Source organism: Petromyzon marinus, chromosome 25 (assembly GCF_048934315.1).
Source record: "Petromyzon marinus isolate PM22_M1 ecotype Great Lakes invasive population chromosome 25, UKy_Petmar_22M1.pri1.0, whole genome shotgun sequence".
NCBI lineage: Eukaryota > Metazoa > Chordata > Hyperoartia > Petromyzontiformes > Petromyzontidae > Petromyzon > Petromyzon marinus.
In genome coordinates this window covers 5,777,031-5,803,052 of record NC_133691.1, presented here as the reverse complement: position 1 = coordinate 5,803,052, position 26,022 = coordinate 5,777,031, and the positions used below count along the sequence as shown (strand labels likewise).

Sequence of the window (26,022 nt, the reverse complement as noted above, 5' to 3'; positions counted from 1 at the left end):
AAGAAGTAGTTGAAGGGACTCAAGAAGCAGTTCTATGATACCGTCTTCCACAGGCTGCTCTCTAACCTGCGGTGATGGTCCAACGCTTTTTCTGAGAGTTATTAAATGGAAAATGTGCATTGCGTGACATGAAATCGATAGCACATTTCGAATTGAATTGGCAGGAAAAAACATTCATTTTGCTAAACAGAACACACTTTTTTATGCAGACTATTAAATATAAAATATTAATCTCGACTCTTTTGAACACACATAAGTTCACTTTCACACTCCCACAATAAGACGATTCGAATTTTCCAAGGAACACGGAGGAGCACGGAAAAGCATGTGGCTAAATGAATTCATACCCCGGGTTCTTGTTTTTGATAATAAAAAACCCTTGCACACACAACTAGCTTACAACATCGCAGGTTTCACTTTCTGCCAAGGCTGGCTTTCCAGCTGCATTTCTACAGCAAGATTATCACGACAACAGATAATGACACATGGTACTGTAAAAGCGCATATATTCACTACGCATAAAGGCCATCATCGTTCATTTAACGCTACGGTCTGTCATAGAAAATGCTGTGAACGAGCGCCTATTAAGTTAAAGTTGGGAGTTGTGTCACTGTGGTTTGTGCGCTGCACTACGAACCCGGTGACCTGAGCTGGATTCCCAGCCACAGCTAACCTGAGTGGCTTGTGATATATGAACCATCCCTCTGGGCCCATGATGCACAGAGCATTGGGGTATGAACATATAACCCCGACGACCTGCACATCGCGTGGGGAGGCCCTGATCCAGCAGTGGATTCACAAAAGCGCCATGCAGACTGTGATTAGCTTGGCAAGTCCCAGCCACAGCTTCATTTGTAGAGTCCTCTTGTTCAAGGCGCTTAACATAGTTTTAAAAAATGGTAACAACATAGAATGATTTAGATGGCAGGGGCGTGTGAGGGCAGAGGAATGATTGACCTCGACAGAGGGCGCTTAGGGGTCACGAAATGTCAGGGAAGGGAGGGAAGGAACGGTGGGGCGAGCAGGAGCAGGGAGGAGTAAGAGGATGGGCAATGGAGAAGGTGATCTGTATGGTGCAGTAGCGTGTCTTGGCCATTCCGCTGCCACTCCTGTCGGTGCAGCAGCTGCTGTTGGTGCCGCTGCTGCTGCTGCTGCCGTCTCCTGATCGACATGTGGACCGACGGCATTCTGCCGACGTGCATTGCGCTTCTCGCGCAGAAGGGGGGGGGGGGGCCTCGTTAATTGCGTCTCTCGTCCAACCTTTCAGCCGTCCCCGGAGGGCAGCTGGTAATTACACGAGAGGGCGAGCGGCGGAAGGAGGATCGGACGCACCGGGTTTGGAGACAAATGCGCCTCGATGAGGTGCTGTTGTGGGGCTGAGGAAGAGGCGGAAGACGTGGGTTTAAGGCACGGGGACATGCAAGGACGAGAGGTCGAAGGGACACGGGGAGAGAGATGAAGCCGGGGATGAGAGCTGTGAGCTCGCAGGAGGTGTACAGGCGAGGGGAGGGATGAGGCGCAGAGAAACATTCAGAATTGGGGATCAGGAGAGGTGAGAGACAAAAGAATGGGGAACAGACAGTGGCAGAGGGAGATGGATGTGAAGAAGAAAACGGGTGGAGAAGGGGAGGAAGGGGCAGGGGTGATGGGGGGATGGAGGGTGGGGGTGCGGGGATGGAGGTGGTTGAGTGAGAGTGAGAGGGGATAAAGAGGGAGAGGAGTAGAAGCCATTTGTTAAACCCGTAGGGAGATGGGAAGATGGAAGTGCTGTAAGCGTGCTGAAAATGCTCGTGGGTTGGAGAGCTCCGGGATGAGGTTGCCATGTGCATTACATTACTTCCAGAAAATCATCACAATCAATCAGGCACCGTCCCCATGTACTTAGCAGAAACAGGAAGCGTTAAAGATTTTCCCCTGAAGATGCGTTGCTCGCGGTGTTTTGTTTGTGTGCTGCGACACGATACGTTCCGTATCGCTCCGACTGATAAACGCTTCACGCAGACTTTTTGCGTTAAATGAAAACTATTCGTAAAACACGAACGCTGTTAAAGAGCGTATATATGTTTGCCTTTGCCGAATGTTTGCCACTTTGTTCACGTGCACATAGCTAGAAACAGATTTTAGTCTATATATCCGCATGCGTGTGGGATAAATCTTGTGTACGTCGATGTGTTTTTTTACAACCAATACAGAATGAGATGAATTTTAAAAGGCATATTATTGATGCCGTGCAAAAACACATTACTATTTGACAGAATGAAAAAAAAATCTGGCTTTATTACTTTTTACCATTACCACTAAAAAATTAATTGAGGTAAACACATTTGTTTGGATGGTGTTGTTTAGGCAGATTTGCCGTGAACCAATAACAGTGAATGGTGACAGTAATCTGCATTTTGAATGCAATGGTGCTGCTATACCTAATACTATTTGCTGTGCACAGATAAAATCACATTAACCCATTCAACTGTGTTTGCTAGGGCGTCTGACAGCGCAGGGCATTGAAGCCATTTGACTATTACAAATGTATTTGCATTTTATTTTACACTGATTGAGGATCATTAGCACCGGCTGTCATAAGGAAATTAAATGCGTAGAACCTCCTTAATTTAGCGATTCGCTGTCATCTGATTTATATTTAGGTTCATGTTTATAAACGGGGAAGCTAAGGTTATGAACGTGATAGAATAATTGCGGATGCCATGTGTCGTGACTGTGAATGTCACTGTGTGGTGCCGGGCTTACGAAGCCGCGGCAGATAATGTGTTGGCATTATGTGTAGCCCGGTTACTGGGCGTAGTATCAGCCCTAGCGGGGCTTGGGTGAGCGCTGGTCAGTGCGGAGGAACCACGTACAGTGTACGGTGCGGGCTCCCAGTGAGGGAGCGAGAGGGAGTGTCAGCCAGGCAGGGTTACGTTGGGGCATGATCCGCTGGTTGACCTGCCGACACGTGACCGGATGATATTGGAGGGGGGCCACCGGTGGACGGGGGCCGCTGGGCGGTCACGTGGTATAAAAGAGCTCTCGGGAGCTTTCGGGAAAGAGCTCGAGAGATCTAGAAAGTGGGCGGGGCGAGGGGCGGAGCCAGCCCCAGCCCAGGCCGATGTAACGGGGGCCCCGTGAGGGGCTCAGGGTTCTTCGTGTTGCTGGTGAAGAAGATCCACGTCGGGTAAAAGAAGCCTCCAGCCACGCGGTCCGGGACCCAGTTTGTGGTCCGGGCCGGGATAGCGAACCGTGTTCTGCCGTAGTGTGGCTAGTTGGGCATTCAACACCCAAGTGTAGGTTGTGTTATGTAATGTTGAGTTACTGAAATAAATAGTGTTGCTCCCAAGACAATGTCTGCGACTCAGTTGGACTCACTACACATGTACACAAGCAGAACATATATACCGTACGTGGTTTTCTGCTTGCAGGGGTTTTCGCGGTTGTGCTGCAGAGCTCCGGTCGGTCTTGGAGAAGTGAATGTTCAGTTACTGGAGAGGCTCCCATTACATGGAGTGAAACGTCAGACATCCTGCTAAAATATCACATGGTACAACCAAAAAACACGTTGGAGAGTTGCATAAGTTCTGTGATTGTGCAATGAAAAACAACATTCCAAGAGATAACATCTAACTTTAGCGTTGTGATAAGATTTTTTCATCAGTAGCTTGACATATCTCTTTTTTTCTGTTTTAAATCACCAACCTGCAATAAAAACAACAATCAAGCAACATTGATTAATTACAAGTACAAAATGTACAGAATGTCACATTGTACTAAGTACATTTTTCAATAATCTTGAATAACATTTTCATAATTTAGCTGGAGTGAATGGACATCTGAAATGTTGGTCATTCCCTCCTCGAATCATTGGCGGTATGACTTAAACGGAATACAATGCTTATATAAAATAGAATTTCCTTCAAAACATTTCCGTTTATATTAGTTTACTAATAATAATATATGATTCATGGACGTCCAGTCACCACACGCATTCTCTGCATGAGGTGCATGATTACAATAGGCCGAGCCTAGATTTGGAGAGAGGCTGGTGCACAAGAGAAGACATTACAGGACGGGGAGGTTGAAATGTATGAAGTTTATGCAATATATTTTTGAAACCCAAAAAAATACAAGGCCCTGCTGAGTCGCACTAAAATTAATTACCATCTAATGTAAATACGGAACTAAACCATGCATTATTGAGCGATTAATGAAATTGTATATTTTTTTAAATAAGCCGTTTAATTATTTCACCCTCTCTGTCGAATACATAAAGAAGGTGGTCGACTTTGTAAAGGATTTACGTCATTTTTTTCCTTAAATGTGCATAATTAAAGCGTGCACCGACCGACGGCCAACGTGCGGTGCCGGCTAATGGGTCCGGTGGCCCATTAAATAGGACACCCATTCGCTTCGCTCGTCATTTAAAAAGTTGGCTTAGCGTGTTGCCAAGTGAGGCTTTTTAAAGTACAACCGTGGTTTGCACGGCAGATGGTTTCGCGCCCACGACGTAGAAACCCCCAGGCCGCGCCTTTATCTGCTAATGGCGTCGCGACGCACGGTCCGGGGCCAAAACGCTGTCCGGATTAGCAGGTGGATTTTTGGAGAAATTCGAAAATGTGGAAAGACGCATTATGGCTTTTAAAATAATCAAGTGGGATTAGTATTGATTTACTCCCCGTTAACGTTCACGGCGTCCGGTTTGGGGTGAGAGCTTTATGGGATGCTGAGCGGCCAGGCTGCGCAGGATGTGTGGCGTTATGCGTGTATTACTGTATTACTGCTCTCCCGTGCCCTCAGTGGGGGGGGGGGGGGGGGGTTACACTTTTTGGGCCCGACAGCAAGTCACGGCAGATCCTGCCTTGGTCTTTCAACGATAGTTGCAATAGACCGAACGAGCACTTTACTCAGATTAATATTATTGCTGCCTTTTTTTTTCTCTCCCAAATTCACGCAAAGCTGCTTAAAACACGGGGGGGCTTCACGAATTCCACAAAAAAAGCTATTTTAATGTTTTAAAAATTGGGAGATAAACGACAGATGCTGTTGGTCGTGTTACGTAAACTCCCATGTTGAGATTATTATTTGTATTATAGTCATGTCATACATATAGAGAGCAGAAGATACCACAACTTTGTAAATCGATGTGCATCATACGCTACCAATTGTTAAACGTACGCTACCACCGGACAAATGCATTACCCTGCTCTACAGAGCTCCAAATATATGTGTTAGTAAATTCCGCTTTATTGCTGCAACACCGTACAATATGAGCGAGTAATGAGGTACGATGTTAAATATTTAATTCGGCTAGCCTTTCTGCAGTCGATAGCAGAGGGCCATTATGAATACATCAATTGGCAAATTCGTCCAGTGAATATGCCCTCAAAGTCCCTCCTGCTGCGGTGAATTTGTTTTGCCGTTAAACTGTACTTCCCCCCCCCCTTCTCTCAAAAGGATGTTGGCACTCAAAACTTGAGGCAAAATCTGTAACCGGCACTTTAAATAAACACCAGCCGTGGAAATGCCAGCACAGGGCACAAGCCCCCCCCCCCCTGGTGAGAGGCATCTGCTAAGTGAAGAATTTTCCTCTAGTTGAGACCAAAATGATGTCCCGGGCAACTTTTTTTTCAAAAACATTTCTATAGAAGACTGTATTGATTTAACCTTCAAAGAATCGTTACCATTTTAATTTTACATACATATTTGGTAGGCTCTAAGGTTTTTTTTTAAAAAAAGTAGAACAATATGAGAACATGTTCTGAACAATGTGATAGAACGTGGCGGATAGCTCGACTGTTCCCTCGATTCCCCGAATTTCGACGGTTATTTGCTGTCGTCCCGACAGTTCTGTTCCTTCACCTGGAGAAGGCTACTTGTGTTGTGGCCGAAACGTCGTGAGAATTTTATTTTATTATGTTTTATTTTTATTACTTTGTTTCCATTCTACGTGACTTTACCGAAAGAACCAAGAAGATCATTTAAATGTGTTAAGTGCAGCGTTCATCTGCGCTCATAAGCGCAGTGTCCCAGGTGCGGTTTACCTTTCTGACGTCGGAGCGTCTGATCAGTTCGAGACGGCACAGCTTGCAAAATAACTCACAGTTCCTTCGTTGAAATTCTTGATCCTCAACTAATTATAGTCCCGTATAATTGGTGAGAATATTCCTTTGAAATTGTGGTGGGTGCCATTAATTTTTATCGCAAATTAGCGGCTTTTTTGTTTGCTTTGTGAACGGTTATGGAACTTTTTTTTTACCAATGTCCTCATGTTTACATGTCATACAGAAAATCCAAATTATGTCACATAAATAATTATCACAGAATAAGTATTGTCTTGAAATTGTACAAATGATTCACATCAAGTTGAGTAATAAAAATCGCAATTAAGCGCAAAAGGAAAATGGATTCATAATATTTAGTACAGAAATCCATGGTCAATTCGTATTTAGCAGTTTCATCTTCAAGCGCAATGTGTATGAAGAGATGTAATTGAGGGCATTATGGGTAGAATGTAGTGAATGCGTCTGTGTGTGTCTGAATCAATCTGTTACTTAAGGCTCCCTACCAAGAGACATTATTTATACAGTCGCACCTGATAAAATAAAGGGTTTCAAATTGCATATGTATACAGGCATTTCCACAGGAAATGAATTACAATAATCATGCAAGCACTTGAGACGCGGCGGCAATGGAATGAGCTCTTTCGTGATTCTTCATTGTTATTTTGGGGGTTAGGTCGCATAATGATGTTGCCAAATTTGTGCCATTAAAACCCTCCACTATCCTACACTGACACACTAATGAATATGTTCACGTGACCAATTATAATTGTTGTTTCAACTTACCGGCGAGTCGAAGAACAGTTATCAAACCAACTATCGCTTCTTTTAGTTGTGAGAATTGTTATGTAGCCTCCTGGTGAATTATATATTTGGCGCGTTGTCAAAGCTGGTACAAGTCACAATTTGAGTTGTTTGGCTGTCTGGTGTTGGAGGGTTTTAACGACACAAATTTGACCGGATCGTTATGTCCACGGCCTAACCCAACATTCAAGAACGAATCAAAATGTTAGCTGCAGAAAACTATTGGCTTTGTGTGAAGTGAATGGGATCATTTAATACATCACACCAGCCTGCTGTGAGAATACTGGAAAAATATAACATCCTGACGATGTTTGTTAAATTTCGTGATTATTTGGTTCTGTGTCCCATTCTGTAATTACGTTATTGTGGAATTGCCCATTATCATCATCTGCTATGTTTCCTGTTAACAGTGCTTCATTTCAGCCTGATCTGTCTCGAATGCTGGTCAGGGAATTATATTCGCATGCCACATCCATCTCTCCTTATTTTGTTCATGGAATTTTTCGAAACCTGTTCATCGTATTATAGGTATATAGGGTAGAATAATATAGAATTACTCATGGATAGGCATACGTTATATTGTAGTTGTAGCACCATATGCTGATAATCTCTACACCAAGTCAGCCTAGACGCATTCCAGATATCAAAGTGAGATAATAATACGTGGCTGTTAATGATCTAAGATCAGCATTGTTCAGTTCTATATCACTGATTCGTATCTCACCACATCATCTGAACTGTTATGCAGACAAAAATGCCCTAAACCCATTACTTTGAATTATATTTAATTGAAGGCTACGTGTTGGCTTCAATATTCTTGCTTGTATCGTGTCCTTTCAAAGTGCATCCTTGATAATGATTGAGAAGTGTTCATTTAGTTTTCATTATCCATACATTTAAAAATTCTGTAAATCTAGTGGATGAGTTAATCCTTGCAGAGTGTACTCCGTTGCATTAAGAGGCTTATTTCCATATAGCATTATCAATAGATGAAACTAAATTCGGAAAGATTTGTGGTTGGCATGATTGCAAAGTCTCAGTGCTGTTTATTTGTCAAACAATGATTTCATTAAAGGTCAACGTTTCGGTTTTTTTGTTGTTCGATATGACGTCATTTTTTCATGCTCCTTAGTCGTTTTTTAATGTAGCAATTAAAAAAACATTGCTGGGCCGACACCTGGGGCAGCAGGGTGGCGCTACGGTTAAATAAATTTTGCCTCACAGCAAGAAGGACCTGGATTCGATTCGCGACTCTGTGCGCCTTTCCGTGTGGAGTTTATTTCCCTCCCCTCGTTCTGTGTGGGTCTTCTCCGGCATCTTTGGTTTCCTCCCATAGCTAAAACGTGTGATCGTCATTGGCTAAACGTCCGAATATTGAAACAAAAATACCTGCAAATTACTCAATTGGGATGACACACAGCAACGTATGGGGCTTTCCTGGGTAAACAAGCATTATAATAATCGCAGATGAATAGACAGATATAACCATAAACGCTCACGTAAATAAGTAATCTACTTGCTTTCAAATTTGCTAGCACAATTATCTCTGCGGTGTAGCCGACCATTGAACTGCCACTTCCAAGTCGCTCAGCTGGACTCCATGCAGATAATGCACAGACAGATGCACGCACAAACACACCCACAGGCAGACAGATGCATACACACGACTTACAGAGACACAGACGCACACACAGAAAGACCGACACGGAGAAAGATGACTTAACATAATAATAATAACACTGCGTGTATATTGTACGGGAGAGTGGTACAGTGGTGAGCGCACTACACTTGCAGGCATCGCATCGTCAGTCGGAGTCGTGGCCACGGTTAAGCATCAGTGGCGAGTGACGCCTGCACCGGTCCTGGGTGCCACACACCGCCCCAGCCTTCACCGTCTCACAGGGTGATGAAGCGTGGTCGCACAAACGCCTGTCAATGACGGGGTGGTGGGGAGGCCTTCATCCGGCAGTGGATTGAGTTAAAAAGTGCTGTCAATTTTTTTTTTTAAAAGGGGCACATGTTATAACGGTGTTACTACTTCTACCCTCGGGGCACTTGTCCTGTAATAACCCAGGAAACCCAGGGATGTCACTCAAGGAAACCATCCCAATGTGGCGCTGTCCTTCCCCCGCACCTCCGATTATCACGGTTGGCTACGTACGGTGCGAAAGACGTTCAACGTGCACGCGCTGAACGGGACTTGAACTGCTTTGTTGTCTCAGGCGTGGCAACACCGCGCACGTCTGCTGGCTGTTTGCTCGAAGCGCTGTGCAAAGCGGGGCAGCTGCGTGGAGCTGATGAGAGATATAGAGGGGGGGGCGGAATCGAATGAGCGTTGCTTCTCTGCCCTGGGGGTTTGGGCGGGGGGGGGGCATGTGGCTGGGATTAGGGCGCGTTTGCCGATTTGATTCCCTGTGGACTGGCGTGGTGTCCCTGGTAACGAGACACCTTGTGGAGAAAGGGGATGGTGGGGGGGTGGAGGTGGCCAGTGGTTGTGGGGAGGGATTGAGATGGAAGGGCAGAGGGAGCGAAGAAGCATCAGGAAGTGGGGGCACACGGATGCGAGCGATGGAGGAGAGGGGATGGATGGATGGGGGGGCCAGTGGACATCTGTCAGAGAAGATTACAACAGAGCGTGTTTTCCCCCAATGGGAAGAGGCATGCGAATAAAGGGTGAGCTTTATAAAAACACAATCTGTCCGGATTTTGTTCCACTGGCAGCAGTGACAGTTGTGGACAGATTTATGGGATTCGTGCTTTCATCGTTTGTTTATTCACTCAAATAGTTTTTTTTAACAAACCGAGCCATCGTCTATATTTTGATGAAAATACAAAGTGCCGTGACTGAGGAGCGATCTGCATCACACCTGGGAATATTTGGTGCAGTCCCTTTCCTGCCCGCTGTCAAATTGCTTATGAACAAATCCTGTCCGACTGTCACTCCTTGTCCTCGGCCTAACCCAGGCATCCACCTAGACTGATGCTCGGGACGTCTCGTATGTTTATATCACAGCATGGCAGGAGTCAAAAGTCGTGCCATCTACGGACGGTGTTATGCAGCGAGTGTGCTGCCTGGCATCGCATTCGTTAGTTGTGGGCAGAGATAGCACAATTAAATGCGCTTTGGGCTACGCTCGTCTCCGAGTGGTTGAAGTTCTACATTCCAATGGCAGAGGCCATTCTCTTCGCAGAAAAAACCACTGGTGGCTTCTCACACAATGTTTATTATTTTACATACCCTGGAGGTGGGGGTACGGTGGTAGGCTGCGGTGAGCAACGATCCACCTGATCGGGAATCTTGCATTTTAAGCAGAATGCTACCCGGCCCGGCCAGGTTGAATGAAAAAAAACGCGTACCTGTCAACCCCTTATCAGTACCATACCTTATTACAGACCAATTCAGACCTTATTGGTCAAACCCGTGCCCTTATAAATCTCAAAGTTCATCCTACAAAGTCTCATCACAAGGGATCAACACAAACAAATAGAGAAAAAAACATTTGTTGCTCGTATTGAAACGGCTGCACGCCGTACGGACCTGAAAACTCAATTTCCCTGTACAAGAATACGGGGTAAACTGTATGGGTTGACAGGTATACAAACTCCATCATATACCAATGCAAGATAACAGCTTCCGTGCAGCACTCCTTTAATGCCATGGTCTTGATGTTTTGGCACAAGTAGATTTTATTGAAATGCAATGTGGAGTTATTGAATGATATTTTTCACAAATTAGGCTCACGTTACCGTACCATCATCACTGTCTTTGTCCTTATTAATATAATTCGTATGTATAAAATATAGCACCATCTTCTACGAAATAGTATTCTTTCAAGTCAGAGGTGGACAGGTCCATGCACTGTAGTCATAAATTAGTCACTGCGGAGAACAGCAATAGCAAAGCTGACTTGGCATTATTTTATTAAGTCCCTTTCCTGGCCCTTGTGAGTAATGATGCCAGGCTTTGTGCACAATGACTATAGCTCTGTTCACTGCTGGGTAACGCAAAATGCGAGTAATTATAGTTTTTACATTCTTTGTAAGCAAAATATATGTTGGCCGCATCACCATTAATATTCCTGAACCGTTACTACAAGCCATGCAGTCTAAAATTAGTCTTACTTTACAAGGCACGTGGTTCTGTTTTGGCACTGCGGAAATACTGTCCTTGCATTCATTAAAACGTCGTGTGTGCAACTCGCTGGGCACTTGAGGATAGGTGGATACGTGGGAAATTACAGAAATCTGTGAAATGTGCTCTAAACATGGGAAAATGTTTTACTGTACTCCGTAAATAAGTAAACGCACATGAGATTAAGAAAACCTGAACATCGAAAATTAGAGGAACACCATGCACAAATACTGCACAGGGTGTGGACATTCAATTGGTCACCGTTCATGTGAACACTCTTCCTACATGAGAAACGTATGTCCTCTGCAATGGCAGTTTCTGTAAGCAAGATAATAACGTGGCATTTGTGTTGATGGAAAATGTATTTCAGTGTCATGCCCTTGCCAATAACATCTGGTCATCCAGCAGGATTTGTTTACCAAAAGTCTGATTGCTGATGAGACCAAGAATGTCAAAACCACTCCAGAGTTGATTTGCTCACAGAAATGCTGATTGATCATCTGCATTGGTCTGCAACGCCAACAAGCTGATGGACTCAAACATATTTATGTTTATTTGTGCAGACCATAACAGTCCACGGTGATGCGATGAGTTTGTGTGTGGTGTCAGTATCAACATGGCATGTGAGAAACTCAAGAGACCAGGATAAGTCTAATTTGCAAGGATGACCTGGAGTTACAAGTCTGCAAGCAGCAAACGATGATTGCTCCGTGTGATCCCAGTTGAATCATTTGTGGGCAGTTTTAGAGTTAGGCAAATTTGGACCTGAATACCGGCACACAATGGCCTAACCCTTTAAGGATGGCGTCAGCTTATCTTTGTGTCCACTGTGAAAATGATGCGGGTATTATTTTGGTGAAAGACCCAAAGAATATGGTGAATATTCAACTAAATTATTTTTATTTTACCAGGTATACTCTACTGAGCGATATACAGTGAGGGAAAAAAGTATTTGATCCCCTGCTGATTTTGTACGTTTGCCCACTGACAAAAAAATGATCAGTCTATCATTTTAATGCTAGGTTTATTTGAACAGTGAGAGACAGAATAACAACAACAAAATCCAGAAAAACGCATGTCAAAAATGTTATAAATTGATTTGCATTTTAATGAGGGAAATAAGTATTTGACCCCCTCTCAATCAGAAAGATTTCTGGCTCCCAGGTGTCTTTAATACAGGTAACGAGCTGAGATTAGGAGCACACTCTTAAAGGGAGTGCTCCTAATCTCAGCTTGTTACCTGTATAAAAGACACCTGTCCAAGAAGCAATCAATCAATCAGATTCCTAACTCTCCACCATGGCCAAGGCCAAAGAGCTCTCCAAGGATGTCAGGGACAAGATTGTAGACCTAGACAAGGATGGAATGGGCTACAAGACCATTGCCAAGCAGCTTGGTGAGAAGGTGACAACAGTTGGTGCGATTATTCGCAAATGGAAGAAACACAAAAGAACTGTCAATCTCCCTCGGCCTGGGGCTCCATGCAAGATCTCACCTCGTGGAGTTGCAATGATCATGAGAACGGTGAGGAATCAGCCCAGAACTACATGGGAGGATCTTGTCAATGATCTCAAGACAGCTGGGACCATAGTCACCAAGAAAACAATTGGTAACACACTACGCCGTGAAGGACTGAAATCCTGCAGCGCCAGCAAGGTCCCCCTGCTCAAGAAAGCACATATACATGCCCGTCTGAAGTTTGCCAATGAACATCTGAATGATTTAGAGAACAACTGGGTGAAAGTGTTGTGGTCAGATGAGACCAAAATGGAGCTCTTTGGCATCAACTCAACTCGCCGTGTTTGGAGGAGGAGGAATGCTGCCTATGACCCCAAGAACACCATCCCCACCGTCAAACATGGAGGTGGAAACATTATGCTTTGGGGGTGTTTTTCTGCTAAGGGGACAGGACAACTTCACCGCATCAAAGGGACGATGGACGAGGCCATGTACCGTCAAATCTTGGGTGAGAACCTCCTTCCCTCAGCCAGCGCATTGAAAATGGGTCGTGAATGGGTATTCCAGCATGACAATGACCCAAAACACACGGCCAAGGCAACAAAGGAGTGGCTCAAAAAGAAGCACATTAAGGTCCTGGAGTGGCCTAGCCAGTCTCCAGACCTTAATCCCATAGAAAATCTGTGGAGGGAGCTGAAGGTTCGAATGCCAAACGTCAGCCTCGAAACCTTAATGACTTGGAGAAGATCTGCAAAGAGGAGTGGGACAAAATCCCTCCTGAGATGTGTGCAAACCTGGTGGCCAACTACAAGAAACGTCTGACCTCTGTGATTGCCAACAAGGGTTTTGCCACCAAGTACTAAGTCATGTTTTGCAGAGGGGTCAAATACTTATTTCCCTCATTCAAATGCAAATCAATGTATAACATTTTTGACATGCGTTTTTTTGTTGTTATTCTGTCTCTTAACTGTTCAAATAAACCTACCATTAAAATTATAGACTGATCATTTCTTTGTCAGTGGGCAAACGTACAAAATCAGCAGGGGACCAAATACTTTTTTCCCTCACTGCAGCTCTTTTTCGGAAGCTACCTAGCCACAAATGATCGCTCAACAAAGTGGGTTATCGCGTGGAAATGTACGTAAGCCAAATACTCTAAACGCATGTTTCTAAACGTGGAGTGAAAAACAGGAGAGCCCAGAGAAAAATCCACACGACCACGAGGAGAACATGTAAACTCCAAATATACCAGGCGAGGTACTTAACATCGTGGCGCCACCACCTGCGGTAATAACCAGGGCGGCCGCTGGATACGAACCATGAACCTCTGCAAAGAGTGGTGAGCGCTCTGCCGCTGGGCCGCATCACCGCTCGTGCGGCGGGAAGATGTCGAATTATTACATTTCTAGATAACGTTTTCACGATGGATTGCGTTATAAAACTAAAATAGATTTCTTTTTTTGCTGTCTCCAAAAACACAACTGACTTCTGTCATGCAATGCATTTTTTTCTACATTTAACACTGTTATAAAAGTAAAACAATTAATTAGAATAAAACAAATGTAATGATACATAAGTAATTATATTAAATACAATTTCGTACACATCAATGATTCCTTATGTAATAATTTTGCAGCTTTCAGCATGTCTCCCATGAAAAGTACAATACAATAATCTAATTCTGAAATAGAAGATATTTTCTTTATGCTGGCTTATATACCTGCTGAAGGGAGGTGTGTGTCTGTGTGCACGTGTGAATCCAAGCGGTACATTTAATATAGTGCAGTGCATACACGCATGTGCTGTGTTTATGCATGCAATGATATTTGTGTACTTTGTTGGGGTAGTGGCAGTGTCCCCGATAGCGCACTGCGCTACGACCTCAGTGACCTCAGTGACCTCAGTTCAATTCCCGCTCACAGCCAACATTGGTGACAAATACCTGAACCGGTCCAAGGGCCTCTCCTATGTCGATTCAGTCTTACATGAGTACCTGGTGCAGTGTGTACACATCGCCACTGGGGAGACAAAGGCGCGCCGCATGTTAGTGTGGGACATGGGTGGAGCCACATGGGGGGCTGGGGGGGGGGCTTAGCCCCCCCTGAAATTTTGGGAAAGTCGGTAATCGGGATCACCGGATATCCGGCTGCTGCAAAATGCTGCAGGCTGCCACCTTGTGCTGCCCTGCAGGCTGCTTGAGCGGCAGCCTTTCGAACTTATCGAACTTATTAGCCACATCAGCGGCTCCGACCTATTAATAAACTCCGCGTTCAAATCCAATAAAATTTGTTTTATACATTTGTGGCGCCCGTTGGAAAACATAAACACTGGATATCTCAGAATATTGAAGTCAGCCCACCCCCCCCCCAAAGTCAAAATCCTGGCTCCGCCCCTGGTGTGGGCCACCCTTCCCCTCGTGACCTGTGCTAGCCTTCATAGGTGCTCGCTAACACCACTTGCCTATACATGGGAGTCTTTTTTATTCCTAATAAAATGAGTGAATATTATTGACATGTGTATCAGCCATGTAACTATTCGCCCGCCTTATAGTTTGATGAATGTGGGGTCGCACTTTCGATTCAACAATCAGTGTAATTTATCAACACTCGTTGAGGACCAATTGCTCTGCAACGGAAATTATGAGAGAGCTGTAATTTTGACACTCTTCTCACAGTGCTATACTTGGAGCACTGAAAGCAACCTGCTTACGTAATAATCATCTAAGATAATATGTATTGCAAGGTTTTCTTTCTCTCTTCATATTCTCTAGTCTTTAAAATAATATTCTGGCAAAATAATTACATTAATGGGAGCACAAATTGAAACGTTACAGCGGGTTTAAATGAACCGTGACAGTCTTGTGTGTTCATCACTCCCACATTACTCGGCGTCTCTACCTCTGACTTGCACGGTTGGCCACGTACGGTGCGAAAGAAGTTCAACATGCATACATACGGTACATTGCACGTCTTCTTCCACCGTTTGAATTCGATTCATTGTTTATTTGTTACACAGAAAATCTCGTTTAGCTAGTTACCCAGCTAGTTTCGGTGGCAACGGCCTGAAACCACTAAACAACAGAGTTTTTTTTTTTATTTAAAGCTTTCGTGACTGCAGGGATTCATATTATTGGTTCTTTCGGTAAAGTCACGTAGAAGGGAAACAATAAAATAATAAAAATATTAAACAATACAATTCTCACGACGTTTCGACTGCAACACAAGCAATCATCATCAGGTGTGAAAACCACAGAGTTATTGTTGGGTGGGGGGGGAGGAACCCAACTAGCAGCCAGCCAGGCATAGATTATTTTAACTCGCCTTTTGCCCGTCCAAGGATGGGTGTATTGCAGTAAATGTGATATTCATTGCAGCCATGTGTGTGCAATTTGTTAGGGCGCGGTGACACAGACCTATTTAATTCTAAGGTTATAATCCCTTGTTCATCAAGACATCCTTTTTACTTTGAGGTCTCAACAGCGTGACGGAGATCACGTGATGACGTGAGGGTTCTGCCTTTGTAGTGAGGGTTGTGAGTTGACGCCGAGGAGGGGAGGAGGGGGGAGGAGGCGCTTCACCCCCCCCCCCCCCCCCATGTGGAGTGACGTCACCCGCTAATTATTATTAATGGAGGAGGTGTCTATTTGGAGGACGTCACCTGCTCATGATTATTAATGTGGGGGGGGGGGGGGGGTCCATGTGCAGGACATAACCTGTTCATGATTATTAATGAGGGGGGCTGGTCGACGTGGAGTGACGTCACGCACGGGACACAGCCATTATTGGCTCGTTCTTTTTAATTTAATAGCAGTACGATTGTTGTGCAATGTAGCGCCGTTACAGGCATGCAACGCATATGGATTGAAAACAATAGATTTTCACGCTCACGATTCGAAGCGCATATCCTTAGGGCAAGAATCAATTTTAACTAATGTATCAATGCGTCGGTACACCCGCGGTGTGTGTACCTATGCAGAGTAATGGTCGAGTGTTTCACACGCTGCATCGTACGATTGAGAGTGGGCCCAGATTCAACACCTCGCTATGCACAACGCCAGTGGTAAATACACAGACGTCAACAGGCTGCATTGGAAGTGTGATGCGCCATTCTGTTATGAGACTGTTATTGTTATGGGAGGAGGTGGGGGGGGTGTATTTTTTTAGCTCATGTATCTGAATCGTAGGGCCCACCCCAAGGTCGACTAAACTTAAAATGAGTGCTCGTCATCGTCACTGGAGACACAAAACATGGCTGGGCACTTGATGCGGTTGCCTGCCGACCCCTATTGTGCTGCAGTGCTTTTAATAAGCGATTGCATTAAGCACATGCCCTGATAAGATCTTTCAGCACGTGCATATATAGTTGAGTATTTTATACCATCAGCTTCGCTCTGGACCCACGTTTTAGAGCAACTTGTTGTTTAAGCGGTGACCTCTGGAAGGAGTTGTGCCATTTTACGTCGTGTCTTCATTAATGTATTACCCACAATCCACCTTAATGTATTACCCACAATCCACCTTAATGTATTACCCACAATTCACAATGACAGCACCCAATTCATTTTGCACAAGGGGGTCTTCCACCTTTCCACGTAGCACCGCGTCTGTGCATACGTGCAATTAATCTAGAAATTTCGTGAATGTCTTTAACACCATCCGTCTGTGCAATGCAAAATTACATTCAAATTACAAATTACTGGAATAATGTCATGTAGATACAAATGACCAATTAACCGTGTCTCATGTCATTTAGATAAAATTACCAAGTACCCTGTTTATACTGAATCAATGCTGCTGAAATGATGCACTCCCAGAAGACCGTGGGGTTGATGGGTTGTGTTCAAAAATATATTTAATTTTGAGCGTAGAGAGACAGATATATGGAGACGCATCATCTGCGTATCTATTCTGCAGCTCTTATTCGTGTCAAATATTTTTGGGGGCTGTAGTTTAGATACCGATCGCCTGGAAGTATATAATACCAATCCCTGAATGGAATAACGAGTGTACGTACCCGCGTTGGACGCGTTCTCTCGCATCTTAAAGAGTTGCGTGCGTCAATTGATCATTTATCAATGCCCTCTTCGAGCCCTTTGGGTGTCGGCACACGGGCAGATGTGTTCCCAGCCGACGGTTCGGGCTCCGAGCTCCAGCGAGCACTTTGGACGAGCGGTTTTGGGGTTTTTTTGGCCAAGCCTCGAGCCCACCGATCACTTGGCCGTTGCCGTGGAGAGACGAATCGCAATTAGGGCCACATCCCTCCCACGTAACTTAGGAGAGGCATGTCATCACAGCGCTAATCCGATTAGCGCGTGTGAGGACTGCTAACCCCCTCTCTTAACGAGATGAAGCCATTGTTTCCTAAAGCACTCGTTTATTTATATTCCTCGTGAGTAAAAAAAAACCTATGTTTAGCTGTGCTCCTCCCCCGTCCCCAAAATCTAATTAATTTCTTAGTGTTATATTTGGGTGTATTCAAATTGTCTTCTTCCATCTGTATGTTGACAGTAAACATGTCAAGCACTGTGCCTTTTCTTTGTTGGCACAGTAGGGGGGCACAGGTGGTGCATCGGCCAGTCATCTCAGTCGACCCATGGCGCCACCTGGGTGTCTGTCCCATGACCTGGCAGCCGGGGGTTCGACACTTCACGTGGCCTCAACGTGCACACAGCCTGGCACAAGCGACGTCACCGCCACTTCAGTGGCGAATGGCGGCGGTTGTTGAACGTAAACTCTCTCTATCTCTCTGTGCGCGTGGGGTGCGGCAGCGGTAACGGTTCGTGATTGCTGGCCATCATCCACCGCCACCTCGAGTGAGTGTGTGTGTGTGTGTGCCAACAAGTGGCCGGCCATCATAAGGTTGCTGCTCGCGAACATGCAAACTTTCCCCGACCGCCTGTTGTTACGTGCTGCTCCACCGAGGGAGGTGTTTGTCTTTTTGCGCTCGGGCGCTTCGTTCGCTCCTGTCCGCGGCGAGTCGTGCGCCCGTGCCGTGGGGGAGCGGGGGAGCCGAATCCATTGGCGGAATGAGATGCCGGTTGCCCGGACGACTGCTTACGTCTGCAAGCTGCTCCTCCATCTCCCTCCATTATCTTGCTCTCGCTATCCACCCTCCCCTCCATCACCGCCGCCCTTCATCCTCCTCCTCCTCCTCCTACCAACCACTCTCTTTGCCCCTTCTCCTTCTTCCCTCATTTCCTTTTGACCGCTTATTTTCTATCTTCTCTGGTTTCTCTTTATTTGTTGTTGTTGTTGTTGTTGCTACGATTCCGTTGTTATCTGTCCGTCTCTCTGCCACCTCTGCCTCAACACGTTCCGCTGCCAATGCTTCCACTTCCCCGTGCCCCCCCCTCTTCCTCCTCTCTCTCAGACTCTCTGTCTTGCTTCATCCTCTTCACGTCGTTGCGTCTCCCTCTCCTTGCCCCCCCCCCCGTCACGTCCCCTCCCCACTCCATCGCGTGCCTCTTTGTTGATTGTTTTTTTATTAATTGGCAAAATAATAACGCACCACTCCTCTCACCGCGTAAATTTGCTTGAGCGTTAAACATTTTTTTTTAAGCTCTCATCCATCTGTTACGGTCCTCGGCTCTACCCCGATCCACACCTCTCTGTGTCTCTCGCAAGAGTGCCAGTCAGTACCACCCCCCCCCCCCCCCCACTGGCACTGTCACCACCTGCTCTGGAAAATGACCTTCAGTGCCCGCAGCCCATGCTCTCTGAAGTTGGTGCACGGCACAACGGTACTTTACAGCTCAATGTCCGTGGTGGTGACCCAAGACAGGGCGCTCTGCGTTGTAAAATCCGAATCCACATCCTAGCCGTCTGCTGAGAAAAAAGAAATTGAGCCGGACACGAAGGCACACACCGACCAAGCTACTGACTCAGCCACGAGCCAATACACTTAGTCGTGAATCCCTTCACCAGCAAAGTTGCTGACACAGTCACTAACTTAGTTGCCAGTCTTACCACGAACATAGCCATTAGTTTAGACACCAACACAATTTCCAACCCAAACTCTAACCAGGCCACTAACTTATTCAGAAACCTGGTCACTAACCCACAAAGCCCCTGACTCAGCCATTATCTCAGCCACTAAGCCACTGTCCCAGCCACTTACTTAATCAGCCACTACCCCAACCACCGCTTCTCATCCCATCGATCTCAAATCCTACTGCCTCTGAATTCAGACTTTACACTCCCACTTTCATTTGCCAGTTCATGTAGCAGAGTCATCTTCATCACACCGAGCGCCACCGCCAGTGAGAAGTGCGGTTAAGCTGTCACGCTGAAATATTGAACGTGCAGCGTGCAGATACGGCCGTTTTCCAGAAATATATATTTGAAGATTGTGACGCTGAAACGGCGGTAAAGTGGAGGGCAAGGGAGGGCATCCTTGTAAAGTTAAGGCAACAGATGCAACAATTTGTGTGAACCCGAATGGCTCAGAGTGAGCGCACGCGACAATAGGGAGCGCTGCATCCCAACACCCGCCGACTCCTGTCATGGGCTTACGGGCGAGGCACGGTGGTTAAAACCCGACGTGTGTTGGAGGGTTCGGGTATCCACACGGCATTGGGCACGTTTGACAGTCGATGGTACAATCAAGGAGCAATGGATATGGGTCGATGAGTGAATAAGTGGACTATTGCTGGGGTCAGGAGCCAACTACGCAGAAAAGTGTGAAATACAATTTTTGGAGCACCTCGAGCTGAGTAACGTAATTGACCCTTTGAGCAGGTGGGATTTGGGGCTGATCTAGAAGTGGTTTCGTTGAGCAGGGAGCCTCCTGCATGGCTTAGCAGGTAGCTCTTTGATTCAAGGAGAGGAGGTGTTTGGGTGAGGAGGGAACCCTTTGGCTGACCACACGGTCCATAGTTTTTCCTTGGCAGGGAGCCCTGGGATGAATAGGGCACCCTTGGGTTGTATATTTTACTTTAGGCGTTTGGGCTGAATGTGGGAATCACTCTGGTAAAGTGGAGGGCAAGGGAGGGCATCCTTGTAAAGTTAAGGCAACAGATGCAACAATTTGTGTGAACCCGAATGCGATTGGCAACAAAACCTGGAGTGTTTGAACCCTCGAGCAAATCGCAATGCGATGCCAGGACTTTGAGCGGTGTTTCAGGACAGGGGCTATGAAAGCAACATCTGAGCAGGAAAGAGAGTCAACAATAGAAAATGAATTTTGGCAGTGGAAGCAACAGGGTGTTGTCGTTAGCCTGCCTACGGTCTGATCGGTTGGTTGGCTCCGACAGGAAAATACTGCTCTGTATAAAGCCACCAACCCCACGAAATTGCTTTTGTGCTGTTTTACATCTTCATTACTCGCCACCTGCCAGAGCGGCGTGTCAAGAGGTGATGGGGGTTTTGGAAGGTGGGAGTGGGGCGGAAATGCGGTGAGATGGAGTGGCCACGGCTGTCGGGGGGAGGGAGAGGTGTACGGGAGGCTGCGCATGACCTCGCCGGGCCGGTGCGGTTCGGGGAGAGGGAAGGCGCTGTCGTTTGCGTGCAAGTAGTCGGGTTATTGCCTCCAAAGCAGATTACAGCAAGATGCCTTTGTCAATCAAACAGAAGACGCTCAGTAGGTGGGAGGCGACCGTGAAGTGATCGCACACTTGGACTTGCAAATCCAGAGGTCACCGGTTCGATTCGATCTGCCGGCGTGGCAGTTGAAACGACGATAGAGCGTTTCTTAAAATGCCCTCCGCCTTCGTCCGCCCCGAAAGTGTAAATGGGCAAACCACATTTAGTTGATTGGCGGGTCATGTGTGATTGAACAAATGGGTAGTTCCCACCTCTATCAAGATGTTTGGCCATATCAGTGTGAAAGCAAAGCCAAACTCACTCTTCGAGGGCCTCTCTAAAGCTGCTGCCAGAAGTGCTGTGAGCAAGCAATTACAGCACTGCGCCTTTACTAATTTACGCGGCATCATACAGGTGAATCATTGCTTTGCGCCAAAAAGATATTCAATACCAGAATTGTTGCGCTTTAATACTGAACCTGTTGGTCAAGTTGCAAAGTTTTCCCATATTTGGGGCCATGACAGCTGAACAACCACTCGCTCTTGTAAATCATGTGATGGGGGGTGGGGGGTTCTTTTATCGTCATATTTGTAGGATTATCAGCCATTATTATAATCACTGATAATTATCACTGAAAGCACTACACCGTTGCAATCATCCGCCTCGGTGGCGAGCTGCGGCTACCTTAACTGCGAGGCTATTTCGTCAACCTTAATCTTTTACAAATAAATAAACACACTCAGAAACATCCGGCCTATTTTGTTCCAACTCGGGTCCTGACCCATTTGACTGTTCGCTTCCCGTGGCCGCTTCCAGGCTGAGTCGGGTCACGACCCGGCATCGCGTGGCCCAGTGCCGTTGGATTAATCTGGCCTCGAGGCGAGGGCGACTTGTTAGCCGAAGCCCTGCACTCCTCGCAACTTAACCGGCGAGTTGGGCGGGCCCATGAGACCCTTCTCTCCCCCGAGCTGCGAAGGGGGGTTGAGAGAAGAGCGTGGGAATAAAGGTGATGCTTAGGTGTTGAGGTTGTGGCTTAATTAGGGCCGCGTGCAAGGGGAGGAGTCGTTAACTTGATCGTACGCGGCATGTGCGCAGTGCGACCAGTGATTCTGTTTGACGCGTACATTCACCATCCTGCCTGACGGGGCTCTGGTTAAGAGTGATTGAGAAGTGCAATCAAATAGTTGCGGATTTGAAATCTCGGTCGGAATTTGACTTGTTTATCGTCTCTCTCGGTCGATTAAATGAGTGCCACTTTCTTGTCCTATGTAATGTCTGGACCGCTTGCCAAAATAATTTATTTTCCCAGGAGACGCGTGTATTTTTACATCAAATTGTGATTCAGCCGAATTCACACGGTCTGTGAGTTGTCTTCTCAAAGTTTGGTGACCTTTTCTAAATAATTGCCAGGGACAGGGCCTCCTTTCCAATTGAGTGACTCTGATCAGTAATTCATTTGTGCACAACACTGAAGATTCCAAATTGTATAGCTGCCGCCTCTGCCACCTCAAATGCCTGTTTAACTCCGCAGGTGTTCGCCCTTTAATTGGGATCGCACCACCATCGTTTGCGTTGCGCTAATGCAGGTTGGGAGACGTTTTTTTTATCGGCAACGTGGGGAACGGATAAGCCTACCACTTGTGAAAGTTAAGTAAATATATTTTGACTCATCAGTTGTGCAACAGAGATTGCCACGGTATTATTAGCCAGACAATGTGCACCTTTGTCCTTTTCAAGTGTATTTAATGTTTCGCTCTTGGACTATGAGATACTTGCATCAAATCATATGTGTACCAATCAAGAACACTTGCATTTGTGTAGGTTGCATCATCCACCTCCGATTCGCACGATTGGCTACGTACGGTGCGAAAGAAGCTCAACAAGCAGTACATACAAAGCTTGTGACACGTGTGCGTCCGAAATAGTGGAACTGGCAAGAAGCCTCAGAAGGAACTCACAGCACGAATGCTGCTCTTGTTGTTGTTTCCCTGTGCAGGCGGACGCCAAGATGGTGTGCGACGTCGTGAGCCGCATGGAGGACACGGAGCCATACTCGCCCGAGCTGCTGGGCGCCATGAAGCGTCTGTGGAACGACTCGGGCATGCAGGAGTGCTTTAACCGCGCACGAGAGTACCAGCTCAACGACTCCGCCAAATAGTGAGTTCAGGCCTCACTCACAACTTACGGATCCAGAGGTCCATCGTGCCGTCCAGCATTCCGCTCTGTACGCACGCCGAACTGCTTCCGCGCCGTACGTAGCCAACCCGTGCTAATCGGAGGTGCGGGAAGTCAACAGTGCCATGTTGCTGGGGAGAGGTTGACCATGGCTGGGGAAATGTGATGTTTCCACCAATAAGGATGAGTGCAACTCCAACACTCGATGGCACGATTGCTCGAAAGCTCGATTGAGCAGGGACTCGACTTGGTCTCTTGCATTCTTGAAAATCCACAAATCCCAAAAAAAAATCCTCAACAGATTTGTTTATATGATGCATATAATATTATTACATTTTTGATCTCACCATTTATACTGTGTGTGTGAATACTGCCATGGTGTAATGGTTAGTAATTCAGAGGTTGCTGGTTCGCACTTCTAAGATATCTGTCCAGCGTGGAAGAGGAGGTGAACATCATGTCCTACGGAGAGGCGCTTGTAGAGTTCCCTACAGTTGAGGTCCTTCCGCCAGCAGTTGGCGCAAGCGAGCATTTGCAAGGCTACAGCTTGACCTGTAACTGTGTGCGTGTGTCGCGTGCTCGCCACAGCTACCTAGACAGCCTGGACCGTATCGGGGCGGAGAGCTACCAGCCCACAGAGCAAGACATCCTGCGGACACGCGTCAAGACCACGGGCATCGTGGAGACGCACTTCACCTTCAAAAACCTGCACTTCCGGTCAGCTGATCCACATACACACAAAGATCCCCCATATGACCATAACAGACTGTTGGGGCAAGTGCTGTTAGCAAGCAACTATGAAGTACGGCACGGCACACGAGGGGGTGGGTGGCCAGCACCATGCCCGGGTCTCCTGATTAGCGACATTTGCACAATGCACCAGGTCCTCATTTGAGGCCGAGTGAACCTAGAGGAGGCCCTGGACCGGTTCAGATAATCATCACTGGTGTTGGCCGTGAGCGGGAATTTAACTTGTGTCACCGGGTTCGTAGCGCAGCACGCTAGCCACTGCGCACCACTAGCCCACAAATTCACACACACGATCGCACGTGAACCAATGAGCGCTCAAATGCACAAATACCGTAGTAGATGTATTGTAGGTCCCATTCCGGAAGAACATGTTGGCCTGTTCTCGTGAACAGTGTTATGGAATTTTTCAACATTCATTCATCAAATTGTCATAGAAATGAATTTGGATTCGAACGAGTGAACCCTGAACTTTGGGAAAATCGCCCGACGCAGCAGGTCACAATGCCAACTCTCTGTTCATATCCGCAGAACAAAGAGATATTGTGAAACATATAAACTCCTCGCGCAGGTCTCCCCGCAGCCAATGTCATTCGCCATTTCCACTCCTCCTCCCACCACTGCATCCCACTGGGATTTTTTTGCACACAGCGTTGGTGGTGTACGGTGCTTTTTTTCAGGAATATTTTTGCTGTTTTTTTCCCATGGATTTTCTCATTTGCACAGTCACATAGTCACTTTAAGATGTTTTTCTTGTTCGTGTTTTAGTTTTTTTGTTTGTTGTGGTTGCACCTGATTCAAGAGCCGGATGGCTCACAGGGCTATACCAAAATAAACTGAACTGAACTGAGAGGCACGCATAACCCCTTGACAATATTCGTTCAAAATTAGCAGCCTTTGCTGCGGGAGCGGCGACAACAACGGGTGCTGTTAGCTGTCGCTGCGCATGTCACATCGATCATCGCGGCCGGTGTGGCGGACAGATGACGTCACAAGGCGTGAGCTCTAAACGCATCGGGTGGACGCTTCTAAATGGGAATAGCACCAGCACTCAAACCGAGTAGTCGTCTTTTATTGAATTTATTTTTGAAAAAATGATTTCAACACAACATGAGCCCAGTACAAATCACCAGTCACAGTACGGGGGGGGGGGGGAGGGGTGGGGTGGGGGTCTGGGGGGGAAGAGGAACTCCACGAAGAAAATTCCGAAATTGGTGCGCCAGGGTCTTCACGAAAGGGGGGACATTTGGGCTCTCAGCCCCACCCAGGTGGGGACTGCAAGTAAGATAACCAACATAACGGGTTGGAGGGAGGTGGGGAAATGGTGGGGAGAGGGGGGGGGGGTAAAGGGAGGGAGACAGGGGTGGGGGACAGGGGAGTAAAAACAGGGATGGGAAAAGGGGGGGTGAGTTTTCTTGGATTTAAAAAATGTGCCCGATGCTCGCTTGAGCGATTGAACGTTGGGAGCTCAAGAGCGATTAATGGGCGCGCGTCGTTCGCGAGCGATTTGTGCGTGCGCAGTGGCTCTCCGTTTCACGTGACGACGCCTGGTTCACTTGGACCCTGTTTTAGGTCGGTCTCCATTAGGATTAGGATTTGTCGCTCGTGAAAGCTACGTCATGTCATCAGGCTTACGAATCGACTTTATATGCACATCCTGCGGGAGTGTGCTCTCCCGACCAATGTCAAATTAGCAGATGTTTATGGGTGCTAAGCTAAACGACCTACCTGCTTATACTATACGTTTCACAATATAAGCATGGTTTAGCAAATCCCAATTTGGATTTCATGTTCAAGTAAAGGTAATTTCTGTTAAGTTGTTCCGTCCTGCTCATTGTGCAGACAGGAGATTAATTCACACCGCTTTTGAGCTCCAGAAAACGTCCCGTATGTATTGAAAAGTAGAGAATTTGTTTTTTTTTAAAAGGTGTCTTTGTGAGTTGCAAATTATCATAAACGAAAAAGAACGTGAAAAATCAAAGTAATTTTCAGAATGCATTTACATATCTACAGGTTAATAGGTTCGCACTGGCAGGGTATTAATGGGAAATCGTGTCTTGTCTGTGGCGCACGACACACGTGTACAAACAATTTGGTTTCCTCTCATTCAAGAAAAGAATCGAACTCTGTTTTGGCATGA

The 26,022-nt window shown here is 46.4% G+C and overlaps 1 protein-coding gene across 2 annotated transcripts in view; it reads left to right on the top strand.

The window, feature by feature from the left end:
- GNAO1 (G protein subunit alpha o1) overlaps positions 1-26,022 on the top strand; it is a 154,601-nt gene that overhangs the window by 84,011 nt on the left and 44,568 nt on the right. For both annotated transcript variants that reach the window (XM_032960603.2, XM_032960604.2), the window contains exons 4-5: positions 22,957-23,117; positions 23,724-23,852. In XM_032960603.2, the coding sequence (XP_032816494.1) occupies positions 22,957-23,117; positions 23,724-23,852 (290 nt within the window). The remainder of the gene's footprint in view (positions 1-22,956; positions 23,118-23,723; positions 23,853-26,022) is intronic.